General features: G+C 35.7%; 2 protein-coding genes across 2 annotated transcripts; both read right to left on the reverse strand.

Moving 5' to 3' along the window:
- Window positions 1-655: 655 nt before the first annotated feature.
- Window positions 656-5,766, reverse strand: LOC128681593 (all trans-polyprenyl-diphosphate synthase PDSS2-like). The gene is made up of 2 exons (XM_053765607.2): window positions 5,442-5,766; window positions 656-1,722 (listed from the first exon to the last, which is right to left on the reverse strand). Exons 1-2 carry the CDS (start codon window positions 5,691-5,693, stop codon window positions 757-759), a joined length of 1,218 nt encoding a protein of 405 aa, XP_053621582.1. The 5' UTR covers window positions 5,694-5,766; the 3' UTR covers window positions 656-756.
- A 1,637-nt stretch (window positions 5,767-7,403) lies between these two features.
- On the reverse strand, window positions 7,404-14,727 carry LOC128681596 (androgen-dependent TFPI-regulating protein-like). Its single transcript, XM_053765611.2, has 5 exons — window positions 14,636-14,727; window positions 12,563-12,740; window positions 11,758-11,904; window positions 9,068-9,288; window positions 7,404-8,052 (listed from the first exon to the last, which is right to left on the reverse strand). The coding sequence occupies exons 2-5, from the start codon at window positions 12,728-12,730 to the stop codon at window positions 7,863-7,865; spliced, it is 726 nt and encodes a 241-aa protein (XP_053621586.1). The 5' UTR covers window positions 12,731-12,740; window positions 14,636-14,727; the 3' UTR covers window positions 7,404-7,862.
- Between the last annotated feature and the right edge of the window lie 4,528 nt (window positions 14,728-19,255).

Consider the following 19,255-nt stretch of genomic DNA (forward strand, 5'->3'; position numbering starts at 1 on the left):
GTGAGCGTGTTATTGCTAACACTGGTGTCAGAATTTTATTCAATTTCGCCCAGAGGCATCTGACATTACTTTTTACGGCTGCCTACCGCCATCTAGTGGCAGGTAGTCGGATACACAGTGGTGAACTAAACTGTCCACCAGTGTGCAGGTTTCCTCACGATGATTTCCTTCACCGGAAGCAAGTATGACACACATGAGTCAGATTGGTATTCAAACTCATGTGGTACGAGTAGGATTCGAACCTGAGGGACCTTTAACTACATACATACCAAATTTCATCAAAATTTATCCAGCGCTTTAGCCGTAAAAGCGGAACAGACAGACAAACTTTCGCATTTATAATATTAGTACGGACTTTGTCTTTCTACGGCCCACCAAGGGGGTCAACAGATGCCTAGAAAGGGATCGTATAGAAGGTATTCAAAAGTTTTGAAGAAGTTTATTAAGGTGACAAACTATTTTTTATGTATTTTAATTAATTTATTTCTGATTGCAATCGATAAAACATAGATAATATAAAGTCGTACATTAAAACTATAATTTACTTTACATTTTCCAAGAAAATAAAGAAATACATAATTGCGCAAGCCTTATCCTACTTCATAATGTAGTTGTAATGTTAATATACTACATATAAACTTATACATATGTACAGCTGAGTTCATTTATAAAACTAAATAAAACCAAAAGATATATTTATTTAAAGGCAAGACTAAACTCAAAAACGAAGTTAATGCATTAATATTCATTCAAAAATCAGAACGTATTAATTAATTTTTTGATCATATCAATCGATTCGTTTTCGCCCATGCTATCGATGTACGCAGTCGCTTTTTTTGCATGTTCTTCATACAGCCTCTTGGTTTTATCAACGGCGTCAGTTTTTAAAATATTAAACTTCAAATCTTCATAATCCACATCTTTAACATCGTTTTTCGCTTGATCAATAATCTTGTATAGATCGGGATTGCCTTCCAAAGCGAACAAAACCGGTGCGCTGGCCAAGCAAAATTGGTCTTTGCTGTCAGAAGTCAGTTGTTGCATTTCCGTTGCCGCTTGCCAAGCCAAACCAACATGACAGCCGAAATAATAAGCAAGATTTTGCATATCTCTGCTCTGTTTATTTAAAACCATAGACGCTTGACATCCTCTGCCCAATAAACTGACTCCATTGAACACAGATCTCGCTGTCCATTCAGTTGTGGGCTTGCCAATCACTTTATCAACAGTTATAGAAGTCGTATCAAAAGTAATTTGTATATCATCAATATTCTTATTAGGTTTACCAGGTAGAGGCATGTTCTGTTCGTCTCTCTCGCCAAAAAATTCACCTTCAGACAAATCTTTTAAAGCGGTAGATATAATGTATGATACATCAGAATTTCTAAGGTTCGCGAGCATACCGTTAGCTGTTACAAGTAAATAATCTCCAAGTAGGATTGCTATTTTATTACCGAATATCGCTGATTCGGTATCTTTAGAGCGTTTTGTAAATGGTACGTTCACTATTCCTTTATGTATCAGATGTCCAGTTCTAATCATCTCAGTTAGCTCCGCGAGCATTTTTTGTTGTTCCTCTATCGTTTTACTCTGTGGTGAGGCTACGTTGGCTTTTACGGACTTGGATAGAAGTAGCATAACGAGACCCCACGGTTGAAGGTTCTTCGAGTCACCGTACAGGATGTTCTTGGCCGTCTTCATTACCAAGTGGTTGCTGCCAACCTGGAAAAAATTAATCAACAATTAAAACGAATACAAATACATATAGTTATTCATTTGGGTGAAGTTTTTATTGTATATTTAGATTATGTCATCAAGGATGATCTGTGTGTCAATGGTCTGACAAATAGGGATGCCAAAGACCGACATAGGGATGCGAAATGCAAGAAAAAAAAGTAGGAAAGCCTAATGCTTTACAGCTGAGGATGGAACCTGAGAAACGGTCTTATAATAGAGAGGGAGAGCTATGTCTCAATTATGGTTAAGTTACCCACCCACAATAATCTATACTATTATTCTAAAGAGGTAAGCGTTTATGAGTTTGTATATCTGTATGTTTGAGGCGGGTAATCTCAAAAACTACCCAGGCGATTTCAAAAATTCTTTCACAATTAGAAAGGTACGTTATCCAAGATTGTTATAGGCTATACTTTATCTCAAAACTCCCACGGGAGCGGAGCCCCGGGGAACATTAGTGGGTAATAGAAGTGCTCAAGCGATAACGCTGAACTGGCATGCAAGCTATGGGCAAATAGACGGCACACTTGCATACTAGCTACTGGCATGTGATTTTCGGCCATTAAACTACTTCTCATTAGTCGGGTATATTTACGCTCCAATTACTTAAAAAATGTATGTCAAAATGATTGTACGGGCCAATTTTAATACTATAATGATCACTATAGAAGCAGTTGCGGTGTAATAGTTATTAAAAACTACTGTGGATTATTTCGTAAAAAAAACTAGATGGAATTTGATGTGGTTTTCACAGTTGTATAGTAGATGGTCTAACTTAAAATCTGAAGTAGGTTTCATAGCGATACGTGGCTTAGAAACCGAGATATTGATAAAAATGAGTTTATTTATTTATTTATGGGCGGACGCTTGTAACAAACGCGAGCGAAGCCGCAGACAAAAGCTAGTAATGTAAATAAAAGCAATGAGTACAAAGCAGAAATAAAGTACGAAGATTTTTAACAAATCCAGACCAAGGTAATAACTTAATAATATCTCTGTTTTTTTAGAGGTCTGAAGTAATCAAATAATAAGTTCGCTATGTCGGTCTGTCTCTATATTATTGGTACTAGAAAGTTGTAATTTGTCATGCGTATTAATCTCGCCAAAAACATAACAAATTAGAAAAATCTTATAGTTTTTTTAAGCTTCTGGGTAAGGCAACATTTCATAAGGACACTAGAAGTTTCTAGAAAGAGTCATGTCGGATGCCTTTAAACGACTTGAATAAAATCTCACACCAGAGTCTGACAAACAAAAAGAGACGAGAGAGATTTAGTGCGTATTAATTAATACGAAATACAGATTCAGTCAGAGGCGAGTCTAATTTTGTTTGAAAAATAATTGAAAATATTTTTTATATACTGGGTAAACAGAGATATATGCCAGGATATTTTCGATTCCACTAAGTCTATAACACCTTTTCTTTGGCGTCAGGGGATAAATAACGCCAAGAGGAAATTTTTAAAATGGCCGGCACGGGTAATGACCACACGCCACTCGCCCACATTTCCCGCGCGAAAGTGTACCTACCGTTATGTACTTTCTACAGGCGGAGCCGAGTGCATCAGTTTATTGGAGTTTGATTGAGTATGGGTTTTTTCTCTATGTTAAACACTGGCCACTTAGGTACTTGTATAATTCAGTATTGCGCATTTTTTTTTTAATTTATTGTCAACGTTTCGAATTAGTACAGCTATATAATAAGTAAGTATACTGGCCACAAATATTGTAAAACGATAAGAATTTAAAAATGTGTTTCATATTCTAAACTCAAACGTTGAGTACGTTTGAGTTTAGAATATGAAACCGAATTGTTAATTTCCAGCTAAATGTAAACTTAATTCCTGCAATTTGTTTACGTGTTGAATTTAAAAAAAACTCGTTACAATTAATATAACTAAGTACTTAATATTTAATCTTTAAATACTACTAAAATTAGTTCAAGAGTTTGTTACCATTACTTTTTGTTTTATATTCCGATACTGCTGCTGTATAAAACGCCATTTACTATAAAGACTATTGGCCAAATTCTACGGGAATCGTATTATACTTCTGGAATAGCAAGTACCCTATATGGTATCAGCTACCTCAATACTAAATCTATACTATCGTTTGTGAGTTTGTATGTTTGAGGCGGTAATCTCCGAAACTACCGAACCGATTTCAAAAATCATTTCACCATTAGAAAGGTATAATAATGTATTATCGAAGATTGCAATAGGCTATATTTTATCTCAAAATTCCCCGAAATATCCAAAAATTCTCGAAAAGCCCCGGGCAACGCCTAGTTTCTTATAAATTGGCCCAGCCATTTTAACGTGAAGAAACAAACACACAAACTTTGCCTTTATTAAGCGACTACTAAATATCATTATCAAAAAAAGTCAGACGTAATAATGGTTCAATAAAGGATGAGTATATTAATTATTTTTATTTGAAATGTACACAAAATTATCGATTAAAAATTATGAACTAACATCAAATTTTGGGCAAAACAAACTCGGACCAATTACACAAATATTTTGTATTTTCTTTTTGGTTGTTATGTAGTAATAAAAATTAAATTCTAATTTTATTTAAATGATGTTCATGTTATAAAATCAATCTGGTACAAATAAAACTTAATTGTTAATAATTTTATGTCACTATTGTTTTTAAAAGAAACAAAGAAAAACGAAAAATTGTTTATTTGTTATCACAAACTTAAATCTAAATTATTATACAGGAATTAACAACATGGGCTTATTTATGTATAACTAAAGGCCTCCTCCCAGCATAAATAAATAAATAAATATATTAGGACAAATCACACAGATTGAGCTAGCCCCATATTAAGTTCGAGACTTGTGTTATGGGATACTAACTCAACGATACAATATTTTATAACAAATACATATATAGATAAACATCAAGACCCGGGCCAAACAGAAAAAGATCATTTTCCATCATGACCCGACCGGGGATCGAACCCGGGACACTTTACCACTGCGCCACTGAGTCTGAGAGTTTTAAGTGGGACTTTTAAATAATGCCTGTGCAGTAGAATTATTGATTCCCTCTTTGGAAAACTCCTCTTGGTACTAGATCGTGCTTCATTATCAATATCATTATTATTACATAGTATAAAACAAAGTCGCTTCCCGTGTCTGTCGCTATGTTTGCTTAGATCTTTAAAACTACGCAACGGATTGTGTTTTTTTAATAGATAGTTTGATTCCTGAGTAAGATTTAGGTGTGTAATTTATTATGGTTTTACCCGAGCGAAGCCGGGTCAGGCCGCTAGTATCATAATAATGCATTGTCATAAAACTGAAGCGACGTGGAAAATTTCAATTCTGTGGGACCACAAGCAGTTGATTAAATAACTTGAAATATTTAAATAGAAACAGACAGGAGGTGAAACCATAAGTGGCGTGTGGATCCGCCCTAGAATAGGACCACTCCATATCCTCAAGTAGAAGCGTACGAGGCGACTAAGGGACTCAGAGCCTACGCGGCTGATAGGTAACAATAGCATTCTCAAGAAGGATTGACGTTAGACGGGCGGCCGGTTGTGAAATCACAGCACAGAATTTTTAAAATTTTATGGACTTTTTTACGCTGACCCCGGGCTTCGCAGCTTCACAACCCTGAACGCATCCGATATCACTCAGAGATGAGAGAGAGGTGGTGATACTAAACCAAATAAATCTTTGTTAACTCACCAATTTTCTCAAATATAGCGCCATATTCGCAAACTCGTCGCTCAAAAGACATCTCAAATTCATGAACGACGTAGGATAGCCCACAACTTTTTCAGCGTCGCGTATAATGTTGCTCCAGTTCGTGGATGGGGGTCTTAATAAAATCAAAATCTCGTCCTTTGTCAAACTGGCCACCGTCGATTCGAATCTTTTTTGAAAAAAGAACGGGGACGCGCCCCTCAATGCACGGGAAACCGCGTACGACACGGACATTTTTTAAACGAAAGCGTATCGAATATATACAGCCACGTCTGACCGTTTTTACTCGTAAATGAGAAATGTTATACATAGCCAGTGTTGCCAGGTTGTGGTTCTTATTATCACCTCACAAGGTTAATGTTTGTGTGTCGATTAGGTCATATAATATGTAACTTTTTTGTTAACAACATTTAAAATTTACCATTTAGTTAGTTGCACCTGTAATAATTCCAATTTCCTGTTGGAATATTACTATTATTAACTTGTGTGTGAAATGGAGAAGGCAATGGCAAACTATTCCATTAATAATGCCAAGAATTTTTTTGTGTGTGGTTCATTCCACGTAATGACCTTCGGCCCTCAGCCATGAGGAATACGACTATGAAAAATACCATATTTTATTAAGTACTTCATTTTAATTATTACTTAATAATAATAATAAATTAATAACATCAAAATTCTCCAAAAGGGTCTCTACATGTTGGATCCATATCCCCACGCAAGCCGAGAGGCTTGCGTGGCTCAAATGACCGGACTATGTGCCGTGAATCCCAAAAGGAGAAACTAATAATAAATTAATAACGTGTACATACTACATTTATTAAATTTTACGAAATATTTTCTTTTGGATTTTGGGGCTTTAGGTTCTTGGGGCGGTTAGAGGCGTACGAGGAGCTCAGCAAACGGCTGAGGGAGGCAACAGGTGATCCTCGCGCGGGTAGCTTTCTCGCGCAGCGAATTTTCATTGCAATTCAGCGCGGGAATTCTGCCTGTGTGATGGGAACCATGCCTAGAAGGCCAACTCTAGATATTTTCAATTTATAAGGTAAATATATAAATAATATTAAATTAAACTAATTTAATAGTATTTATATATTTGTTAAAATATTATTGTAGTAATAATGAATGAAAAAAACACTTGTGAAATATCGTATTTTATTTCATTTCTAAAATAAATTAAGTACTTAAACTTACTCATTAAATTTAAAAATATTATATCAGACACATTTCCTTAAAAACTGGTAAATCATATTTACGTTGGCAACATTACCGCACTTGACCGTGAATCAAAACTCATCGCAACGGTAGAAAACTTGGTATAACTATCCATTCTAATAATCGACCTTTTACTATTAATAATAAGGGGCTAAATAGCTAATTCTTTCAATTTTTATGGTCCGAAGAACCAGTTTTAAATTGGCTTCTTCTGGTTTGATTTAGTTATAGACGAAGAATTCAATGTCAACTGGACATTTAGACTGTTACCGGTTTTTACCGGGCCCCGCGCGAGGTTCCGGGTTTTTAGAAAGTGATTTTTTGTTTCGCTCTAAGCTAAGATACCCGACATTGTTGGCCCGTTTTATAGGGACCTGTTTGTATTCAAAGTAAAATCTTCGTGATGTTTTTGTAATAAATCAATTCATTTTTGATTTTTAAAGAAATTGAATTCAGATAGGTACTTTCTCTAGTTTCATGTTTTAGCGTGAGGGTGTAGGTGTAAGATTCCTAACCATTTTTCATAAAATATTAGGTACATACATCATAATTTCACACAGAATAATACGTTAACATAGGCTGCATCTAGTTCTAGGCGGATACTCTGAAATCGAAAATATTTTTTTACTATTCCATTCCACTCCATTAATATTGCCAAGTACGTAATGACTACGATCCTCAGCCATGAGGAAATACGACTATGAAGATAGATAAGACGAAATAAAAAAGTAAAATCATTGAAATATTTATTAAATTACAATACGACTAAATAATAAATACATCAAATAAAACTATGATAATAAAATCAAATTAGGTCAATTTTTCCATCTATATGCGGGGCCTCGCTCCTCTAGAGAATTTCCGGATAAAAAGTACCATATGTGTTATTCCAGGTTATATTACCCATGTACCAAATTTCATAACAATCGCTCCAGTAGATTTTGCGTGAAAGAGTGACAAACATACACAACATAGATTCAGAAAGGGCCCCGCGCGCGGGTCCACATTCTCACAAACTTTCGCTTTTATAATATTACTACGATTTGTAATGCATGCAACTGTTCCAATTGACTGCATCAAATGCAAAAAAAGAAACAATTAAAATTTTAAATCAAAATACAAACGACATAACAAAGTTACATAATCAACAAAGAAATTAATGATTAATTTATTTATTTATTTTTGTAATCAATGTCCCTTCCTCTTCCCCTGCACCTTCTTCCCCCAGATCAAAGCCGTGAGCGGCCATTGGATCGCGTAAAATATAAAACTGTTCGTAAACAATAATACGAAGATAACATAAAAATATACGGTGCCATACAATTTCAGTAGTATTGGGTATATCCATATTCCTCTCTCAACGTAGGTGTATATGAGACTGGAAAGAAAAAATATATTACGGTAAAAGAAAAAAAAACTTGTTTGCCCAGCAGTGGGGCATAAAATTAAAACAATCCATTGTCATCCAAACTAAACGTGTGTACAAAATTTCAGCTCAATCGGTTGAAGATATCTGCTTCAACATTGACTAGCAATATTCCACCCGAACATACATACATACTTACTTATTTACATATAAATAAAAGCTTGTGAAATTATCTTCCTCTCTCTCTCTCATCTTCATTCATCGGGCTGTGACGCCGCGAAACTCAGACTCCGTTTAATATTTTTATGTTTCGGCTGTGTTTTTAGCACGTCAGACACATATGCTTTTCAGTTGTCAAGACTTTTTTGGCCTCGTATATCCTCGGAAGGAAATATAACTGAGTGGTCCTGAGAGGATAGGAATCCTAGGGCGGGAACCAAACGTCATGATTTATAAAACGAAATAAGATTTTTATAATAATGTTATTTATGACACACGCTTTTATTGTCGTCAAAGATAATTTATTGCATTCAACGCGTGACAAAACACCATGCCCATGCTGTAAACCGTTGTGTTCCCTTGTCGGGAGCCAATCTTGATTTACCACCAAATCTTGCTTAACATAAAAAATGTTATCATCCAATACACAAAAACAAATTCAATATGTAGTTGTAAAATTTCATCCGAACCAATACACGTACAGTCAACATCACACCAACCTGCCCAAATTCATTGCAAACTCGCCGCTATTACCGCTACATAGAGGTTTATGCAGGGTAACTTGATGTGCCGGGGCTGTGGAGCGAGATTAGCACACGGTCCCGGCACAAATGAGGTAGGCGTCGACACCGTGTGGTTTTAGTGGGTTAAAGTCCCACACACCTGTCCGGCTTCCCGTGGCTGGACGGACGGGACGAGCGTCTTTCCACACGTTAAAAAAAAGGGTAACTTGATGTGCTGTTGACTGTACATACAATGCAAGTTACATGTTTGTTAAAATAATTATGTACTATCATAAAATACTTACACGACAGCATATAATACAAAATGAAACAAAATATGCAGTATATTTCTCATATGCGATCTGGGCTTGGACCTTGGTTGGAAAAGCACCTCCCACAAGGCCAGGGGGACTATGAAGGTGTGCATTATATGGTTGGATATAGGAGGAATGACTCTGTCAAGGTGTTCCGGGAAGACCAGGCTCCTATCGTAGATAAATATGGGCCAGAACGTTGTGGAGACCACCTGGAATTTAAAGAGAAAAATACAAAATATACATTGTGTACTTACATTGTTATATTAATCACTAGATGTTGCCCGGGGCTTCGCTCCCGTGGGAATTTTAAGATAAAATATAGCCTATAGCAATCTTGGATAATATACCTTTCTAAAGGTGAAAAAAATTTTTAATTCGGTTCGGTAGTTTCGGAGATTACCCGCCTCAAACATACAAACTCACAAACGCTTACCTCTTTATAATAATAGTATAATGTTGTGGTAGCCACAGATAATAAAATTATAAAAATGGTAAGCCCTTCTGGCATGATAGGGACCAACACTGTTTGAATGAGTTTCTTTCGGCATTTCTTCTCAGCAGTGGTCGTTCCGAAATGCTAGTAGTTTGTAGCTTTGGTAAATATAATTTAATTTGGAATATGACCTGAAAAAGCGCCCGTGAAGGCCAAATTTCTTAATAAATTATTTGATTTTGATAAATATTAAAGCATGAAAGTTTTATGGTACGATCGGCAAAAATGAAACGTTTAAATAAATATTTAAAAAACAAATAAATATTTATTGATTCTCATCCACAACCATTAATTAAAATTATTTTAATATTTTAAAACTAGATGTTGCCCGGGGCTTCGCTCCCGTGGGAATTTTGAGATAAAATATAGCCTATAGCAATCTTGGATAATGTACCTTTCTAATGGTGAAAGATTTTTTTAAATCGGTACAGTATATAAGCCCCGGGCAACATCCAGTAAGTACGTAATAAAAGTTAATTTTACGAAAACCCTGGTGCGTGAGTCCGACTCGCTCTTACCATTTTCAATTTAAACAACTAACTACTTATAAGACTTGTTTGCTAAAACTGTAACAAAAACCTTGAATCTTTAAAACATTAAATGTGAAGGGTTGCACCGTCAACTTTGACATTAACTTTAACTAACGTGCGCAAAAAAAATGCAATGTACGCCATTTTGTTTAAACGTAAGCAGCGCGCCGATTAAAAACAACGTCAAATTTGACGGTGCAACTCGCCCTAAGTTGATTTAAGTCTTACCAGGAAAATTTATCAAGTTTTAGAAGACTTTAGACGGAACAAATAAATTTACATATTATAAAACATAACAAAACACGAAATAATTTAGTATAGTTATTTGTCCAAGGCGTTTGTGTTCATGTGTTCGGATCTTATTGCCTCTGTAATTCTGGCTCCACACTATCGCGGACCGGAACGTCTATCTTATGCCGGCTTCACACTGTCACCGAACAGATTCGGTATACATTGCGGTTTTTTATTGCAGCAATTAAAAGCTCTCATACAAACTGCGCAATGTTCACGTGTTCGCGTCGCTGTCACAGTTCGACGATAGTGAGTAGCCAGCATACCACTTGGAAGGTTATGGAGTGGTTCTAATGCCAGCTCCACACTCACTGAACTCAGACACATGCCGACGCGAACGCGTGAACATTGCGTTGTTAGTATAAGTGCGTTTATTTACCGCAATGAAAAACCAGCAATATATACCGAATCCGCCAAAGTTTGGCGAACTGTTCGACGACAATGTGGAGCCGGTATATATATGCTTACTTTGCCTAACATTTTTTTATCATAAATGTAGATGCAGTTTCTTAACAGTCACACTACTCGCACTAGTTTTTATGAAGTCACATTGGTCGTATCAAAAACTAGTGCGGGTTGAGAAACACAACGCAAAAAGTCCAGTCTGGCTTCGACCACGGCGACTGCAAGGGCGTTGAAACATCAGCAACATTAAATAAAAAAGATTTGTGCTAAATCCCGTAAGCATAACATAATTAGTTACTACCTTTAAACCGGTGGTGTTGTAACAGTTAAGACGCCAGCCTGTGAACCGAAATGTCGCAGGTTCGAATCCAACTTGTGCCACACGAGTTTGTACACCAATCTGACTCATGTATAGTTGTAGTTTTCATCGACCACCACTTGCATCCGTTAAAGGAAAACATCGTGAGGAAACCAGCACTCTTTTTTATTATCAACTTGTGTGTGAAATGGCTTATACAGGGTTACTGGTATCTAACGCATAACCTTCCAAAGGCGCATAAGGTACATACAGACTAACATCTTTTGTTCTACGACTGTTGTCCAAACATTTTCCTTTTTTTAGTTTTAATGTCGTTCCTATATAAAACATTAACTCTATGTTCGATTCCGCTACATAACGCTATCGTGTTTGCTCGGCTATTACATAGAGTTAAAATGTGTAGAATCGTATTTTTTTCATATGACAAAAAAAAACTACGAATCACGAAGTCTTAAAATAAAAGTTGCTTGTTTTGATATGCCCAAGTAATCTTTAGGGGGTTTTGCGTTTGATACCTGTAACCCTGTATACCGCCCCATTAATAATACCAAGAGAGTCATTGTGTGTTTCATTCCACGCAGCGATCACGTCCCACGGCCATGTGGAATACAACTATGAAGAGAGACTACATTATACTTACAAGAACAGAAGGCCATACTATAGCCGCGAACAGTACGTCTCTGAATCCTTTCAAATGCTTGGGCAATTTGTAGTCTTTGGTCTTGGAGTTTTTCAGCGTGAGGACGTCACACCACAGCCCGGCTGAAGCGAAGACCGCTTGGAGAAACTGGAAGTAAGGAAATGAGGGTACAACCTACGTCAAAGTATTGATTTTTTTTTTAAATCAGCACTCGGATCACAATCATAACCTGTTTTGATATACTTTTTGACTATGTACATTATGTACTTTTTATATTATTAGAAAAAAAAATTTAAGAAACAATAATGGTAAGCCCTTCTTGCATGTTAGGGACCAACACTGTTTAAATTAGTTTCTATGGGCTATTCTTCTCAGCACTGGTCGTTCCGAAATGCCAGTAGTTTGTAGCTTGTGAAAAATAACTTTAACTGTGAAGGTCTAATTTCTGAATAAATGATTTTAATTTGAATTGATCGGTATCACAAAAAAATTCACGTTAAATTTTATTATTTATAACTAGCGGCCCGTCCCGTCTTCGCTTGGGTAAAACATAATAAACTATTACACCTAAACCTTCCTCAGGAATCACACGATCTCCCGGTGAAAATTTATTGAGTCAGAGAGACGCGACCGAGAACTTAGTTTAAAACACGCTCTATCTACCCAACCAATCTTCTTGAAATTTTGCATACATGTAGTTTGAAGTACAGTGAAGGACATAGGGTACCCAGAAAAGTAACTGCTTCCATGGCAACTCACGCGGGCGAAGCCGCGGGCAAAAGCTATATATAGTATGTAAACTTACAAAGGTCCAAACAGTGAGATATCGCGCCTGTAAACTGGCGAAGGTTTTAAACTTGACATCCTCAGCGACCTCTGGTGGCTGTGGTCGCCCCAGCAGCATGAGGTTACCCACGTGAAGGACTATCGTGGTCACATAGCCCACGATCCGGATATAGGCCAAGGAAGACATTTGAGGATATCTGAAATTGAAATGGAAAAAAAAAATTCAAAAGTTTTTGCCACAAAAGAGATGTTGGTGTAATCAACGCGTGACAAAATTAATAATGTCCGTGCCGGAAACCGTTGAGGAGTTCCCTCGCCGGGAGCCGATCTTGGGTGCACCGAGAATGACCTTACGGCTCATCACAACAGTTCATTGTAATGGAAACTGAAGCCGCTTGGAAAACTTCAAGCGGAAATAGAAGTTGAAGTTATAACTTGCAAGATTTGATTACAGACAGACAGGTCACTAAATACAGGACAGGAAACTAAACAATCTTGTAATCCTAATTCCAACTAATATTATAAATGCGAAAGTAAGTTTGTTTGTTTCTTCTTCACGCTCTATTTACACAACCAATCTTCTTGAAATTTTGCATACATGTAGTTTGAAGTACGGAGAAGGACATAGGGTACCTTTCGTACCGGAAAAATGCCGAGCGAAGCCGGGACGAGCCACTACAAAATGCACAATCTTCAGAAAATTATCATGCAATAGACTTCTGTTCATACGATATGCACAATAAAAAAAAGTATCTGTTAACAACAAGGTTAGACATAACGACTTAGTTGATTACCAACAATTAAGCATGTTATGCTTGAGTCGCTCAGACGATAAATAGGTAACTATTATTATAAATCCATACTAGTACTACATACTAATATAATAAATGCGATAGTCTGCCTGTCTGTCCATCTGTCTATTTCGCTTTCATCGGCCTCTGGAACGATTTAGATGAAATTTGTATGCTTATAGTTATTATAGTTTGCATAAAAAAGTATGCGTGCAGTTAAAGACCCCTGTTAACATAGGCTACGTTTTTTTTTTTCAATAATCAACGCGCAAATATCTATAATGGAGGGCGAAAGTTTGCATGAAAATCACGCTTTCGCAGAAATATACACGCGACCGGAGTCGCGGACAAAATCTAGTTGTTTATACATATACAATGTATTTATACATATTGTTTTGAACATTTTATATGTACTTCGTGAGTCACAATATTAAGAAGTGTTCCCACTACCTCACTAATAATATAAACGCGAAAGCTTGTATGTTTGTTAGTTCTTAAAGCTCAAACGGCGTGGCCAATTTTAATGAATTTTGGTATTGAGGTAGCTGTGATACCTTGGAATACATGGGGTAGGTATTTTTTATTCCGAAAATACGCAATCAATATATATAAAACTCTTGCGTTACTGAGTAACTGACTGACAGACAACGCACAGCCGAAACTACTGGGCGTAGAAAGCTGAAATTTGGTGTGTAGGTTCCTAGGACAGTGTAGGAGAGCACTAAGAAGGGATTTCCTGAAATTCCCAATGGAAACAGATTTTTACTTACATACGAAGTTGTGGGCAAAATCTAGATAAATATATAGTTGATACAAAATACAATAAATATATAGTCAATGGCGCTTTATAAAGTAGATGGCGCTAATGTGAATAAAAACGTAAGTTTAAAAAAAAAATACGCTTTTTTTAGGCTTCTCGGCTTCACAACCCCTAACGAAACCGAGAACATGCATACAGCAGAGATAGAGAGCTCCAATTGATAAATCCAATTAAATCCAAAGTATTGTTCAATTATATCTATCACTAAAACACTTTGGCCGATAAAAATAATACAATCAACAGCACATCAACCTACTCAAATTCATTGCAAACTCGCCGCTATTACCGCGGCATAGAGGTTCATGTAGAGTGACTTGATGTGCTGTTGACTGTACCTATATCTAAAAAAATACAATTATAAGATTACTAATAAACAATATCTTTTTAATAAATAAAATAAAATAAACAAATAAAAAATATAAATGAAAATAGATATTCACAACATGTTATTAGTTACACTTACAATATAAAAAAAAATTACCTTATTTTTTATAACTGGCCATTAAACAATCCCGAATATAAAAAAAATAACTAGTGAAGTGATGTTGGTCAGTCCCCGTCAACATGCATACTGACTCGATATGAAATGATTCAATATAATTGTTACAAGTTTGTTCCTCATTCGCCACAGTTTCGATTACTTATCTACTTACTACTTACTACTGGATTACTGGATGTTTATCTATTATATTATCAATAAATAAATAAATATATTAGAAGAAATCACACAGATTGAGCTAGCCCCAAAATAAGTTCGAGACTTGTGTTATGGGATACTAACTCAACGATACTATATTTTATAACAAATACATATATAAATAAATATCCCAAACTTGGGCCAATCAGGCCATCAGCCAATCGGGCTAACATTAAAAGATTTTCTCATGTGGTGAGTAAGAACCGAAGTGAATAGGGACCGGTCCGTTATCTCGGTCACTGAACTAGAGACATGACAAACCGGTATAAAACAGCACATAAAGCGCGGCATTTATAAATTCTCCAATTTTGAATTCGATTTTTGAAATTAATTTAACGATTCAGAACTATACAAATATTTTCACGTTTTGAAACTTTCTTTACATATTGTTACAACCTATTTTAATTTAAATCATTATGCCTAAATTCTTTTGAAAAAAAAATGGTCCATACACCCGTGGATGTCGTAAAAGGCGACTAAGAGATATAAACCCTTAATAGCTGATAGGCAACGTCAGCATTTCAAAAGAATTACAAATAAAGACTTTCAAATCAGTGCCAAATAAATTTTCGGCTCGGCTCGAGCGTCACAGCCGTGGATGCAACGGGCCGTACGGCATTAGAGAGAGAGAAACTTGAAACAATATATAAATTTTGAAAATTATAATGAGATGAAAAAATTCTCGAATCGGGAATTGAACCCACGCCCCTGTCTATCCGGGACAGTGCTCTTGATGCGGATAGTCAGTGGAGTAAATTGGTTATCGACTTGACAGGGGCACTGCCGTGCCCCCAGATAAAGCATGTGTAACATGTATAACAAATCCATTTAAATATATAAATTATCTACTTAAATGTTTTCCCGTGGTTTTCCCCATAAGTAATAAAGTTCTGTCTAAAGTTTGTTTTCCCTATTAAATTTCCGTCAGACAAAGCGCTATTTTGCAACATTGCTAATATTTTTTTCAGTCTCCAGCTAAATATCTAGTTTTCTATTTTCTGTCTGTGTGCTGTCTGTACATTTCGTTTACCTCGTACCAAATAGTTTTGTTAGTGTTATTTTACAAAAATACATGACAGACTTAGAGAGAGATAGACAGAAAAAGGGAATTATAAGTTTAACTAGTCTGTGTATCTGTATGTGTGTCCGTGGCATCGTAGCAGCCAAACGGCTGGACCGATTTTGATAGTTTTTAATTTGCCGTTTTATCATATAGTTATTTAAAATACAAATTATTAGTAGTAATCTAAATAAAAAAGCAGTTCATATCGAGTATAAATGCTTTTCCTATCTTGAACTTACTAATTTTTTTGATGAATCTATGGAGGATAACGTTGGGGGAATACCTCCGAATAGCAGATGTGACATACAAACCAACATCTTTATTATTTATTAGACGACTCTACGACCTCGGTGGCGCAGTGGTAAAGTGCTTGCCTCTGAACCGAGAGGTACCGGGTTCGAGCCCCGGTCGGGTCATGATGGAAAATGATCTTTTTCTGATTGGCCCGGGTCTTGGATGTTTATCTATATATGTATTTGTTATAAAATATGGTATCGTTGAGTTAGTGTCTCATCACACAACTATCGAACTTATTTTGGGGCTCAATCTGTGTGATTTGTCATAATATATTTATTTATTTATTAGGCACATCAACAATATGAACATGTAACATTAAACAAAAATCATAATAAAAACTTACTTCTAATGTTTACATCAATTATGTGCACAGCAAAGGTAACATTACATCGATCATTGACCAACGCGCAATTTTACCACAATCTTCAAAGTGCACAAAAATTTCCGCGGATCGAAAGGGCATTGGATAACGTTCGACATATTGTAATGATCTTAGTTTACATAATTAATAATTATGTATAGCATACGATAGAAGAAAAAGAAACATTCTTATATTTTCTTAAAAAATGAGTAAATAAAATTTACACCGCAAATTAAAAATATTAAGCAATTTGCCTTCGCAAAACTTCAACTTTAAGTAATTTTGGACTGTCGTGAAATAGGTCTATATCAAGTATCTTGTATCAAGTATGCCATTCATTGAAAGTAATAATAAAACCTAGAAATAGGCGCATGCTTAGCCAACTTGGTTCTACTACATACACGGAACCAAAAAATAATCTTTTATGATATTTTTACGAGGTAAACTTTGCATTTTGGGTACGCAAATTCCGACCACATCTAGTACATCTGCGCAGAGACATCTTGGACAATTCCCTGGGAAAATACCAAATCAAGCATACGACGACGCATTGATAGTGTTTCGAGGCCAAAAAACGAAAGTCTTTCATCGTAAGAATTTCTGGACGTTATTCCCGGTGAAATGAAAGCTAGATGTCTGGAGGAAGATCTTTGTACTTGTTCCATACGTGTCGAGTGCGAATGCATGTTCCAGACAACACTACAAAACTCGAGTATATTAAATGTATTTAAGTACATAAATAAAATCAATATTTAAACATGAACTTCTTGTCGTGGTTATCATCAATAATAAATCATATAATAAATCAGTAGAAAAAAAATTCTGTACATTGAATAAATTTACATAAAAATAAAATTAGGCGATAGAGTCATAGTATTACTCGTAACATAGAGTAAGAATTTGAAAAAAAAATCTATCTGTTTGTCTGTTTGTAATCTTCGGAACTACTGGACGGATTTGAATGAAACTTTTTTGTTTTATAGCTATTAATTTTGAAAACTGGAACACCTGATGGAGAACAATGATAGTCCAGATAAACTATAGGAAATATAGAAATGACGACTTAACAAAAATTGTTCAGTCTGGTCAGCATTTCCTGTTGATGTATAAAAATCGAAGACCTGAAACACCTGAAGAAGGGTCAGAATGGTCCAGCTAAACTATAGGAAATATAGTTTTCAGTCTGATGGACACCTTCTGTGTGAAAGGTATATACGCTTTGTCTGTACAATTAAATTGCTCTAATAATTTTGACTCCTTACCGAAAATTGTTCGGCCACGCGAAAAAAGTCGCGGGCATCAGCTAGTACAAAATATAAAACAATTTTCTTAACTTCCTTAAATTATTTGTTTAAAAATTACAACGTGTTAATTTGTACCTACGCCAAAACATGGCAAATGTAATGTGTACAGTCGCCTACAAAACCACGCATTCATTTTAGTTTTATAAACAACCAAAATGACAACGTCCCGGATTTGGATTGCGCTGTCACAATGATTTTTAGCCCCCGACGCAAAAAGAGGGGTGTTAGTGTTATTAGTTTAACGTGTCTGTGTATCTGTCTATGGCATCGTAGCTCCCAAACGGATGAACCGATTTTCGTTTAGTTTTTGGTGTGTCATAGATAATTTTATACCGAGAGTTCTTAGCCATGTTTCATGAAAATCGGTTCAGCCGTTCAAAAGTTGTAGCAAAATGAATATTGAGAATCGGGGGATTTTTAATTTGTCTAACAAATAAACTTGTTAATACGAGTAGAAGTCTTATTGCACGCAATATAACACGATTTTTGACCATACAGACACGATAAAGACAAGATTGTAATTATCTCTAGACTAGAATCTATCGGCAGACCAAAAATCACCAATCCAATGCTTCGTTTTGACGTGAAAGATGGACAAACAAATACATTTTTACGTTTATAATATTAGTATGGCAGTATTGTTGGTTAATGGATTGAGGCTACCAACTTTACGTTTTAACTTAATGGATATGTTGACAAAGATATTAATACAAATTCGGCAAACACTTATAACCCAATCATTAAAAGTATAATTTTTAGACAAATTAAAAAAAACCTGACTTTCAATATTAATTTCGCTACAACTTTTGAACGGTTAAACCAATTTTCATGAAACATGGCTATATAAGAACACTCGGGATAAAATCTATCTATAGGTAACACACAAAAAGAACTAAACGAAAATCGGTTCATCCGTTTGGGAGCTACTATGCAACAGACACGTTAAACTTTTTTTGCGTCGGGGGTTAAAAAGAGTATTTAATATATATATACAATATATATAACCCGAAATGGCGTCCAGAAATATTGTGCCCATTTATCTATGTTTTTATGCCCACGGCGGTTAAAGCAGTACTTATATGGGCCGTTGAGCGTTGTCTATTTGTATATTACACTAACTTTTGCTTGCGACTTGGCCTTTATTACGTGTATCGCTCATAACTTATTAGGTAACACGCTGTTATTAGGTCGACCTGTATGTTTGTAAGAAACTATATAATGGTATCTAGGTAATCTTCCAAAATATTCTAATCTTCAGCTTCCAAGGATCGTAGCGTCATAAAAATTAGCAGCTGTATGTAGTTTTGATGACAATACAATGATATGATCCTGTCGAACTGATCTGATTATGGAGCCGGGAGATACCAACTGCAACTTCA

The sequence above is a fragment of the Plodia interpunctella genome, chromosome 27, assembly GCF_027563975.2.
Source record: "Plodia interpunctella isolate USDA-ARS_2022_Savannah chromosome 27, ilPloInte3.2, whole genome shotgun sequence".
NCBI lineage: Eukaryota > Metazoa > Arthropoda > Insecta > Lepidoptera > Pyralidae > Plodia > Plodia interpunctella.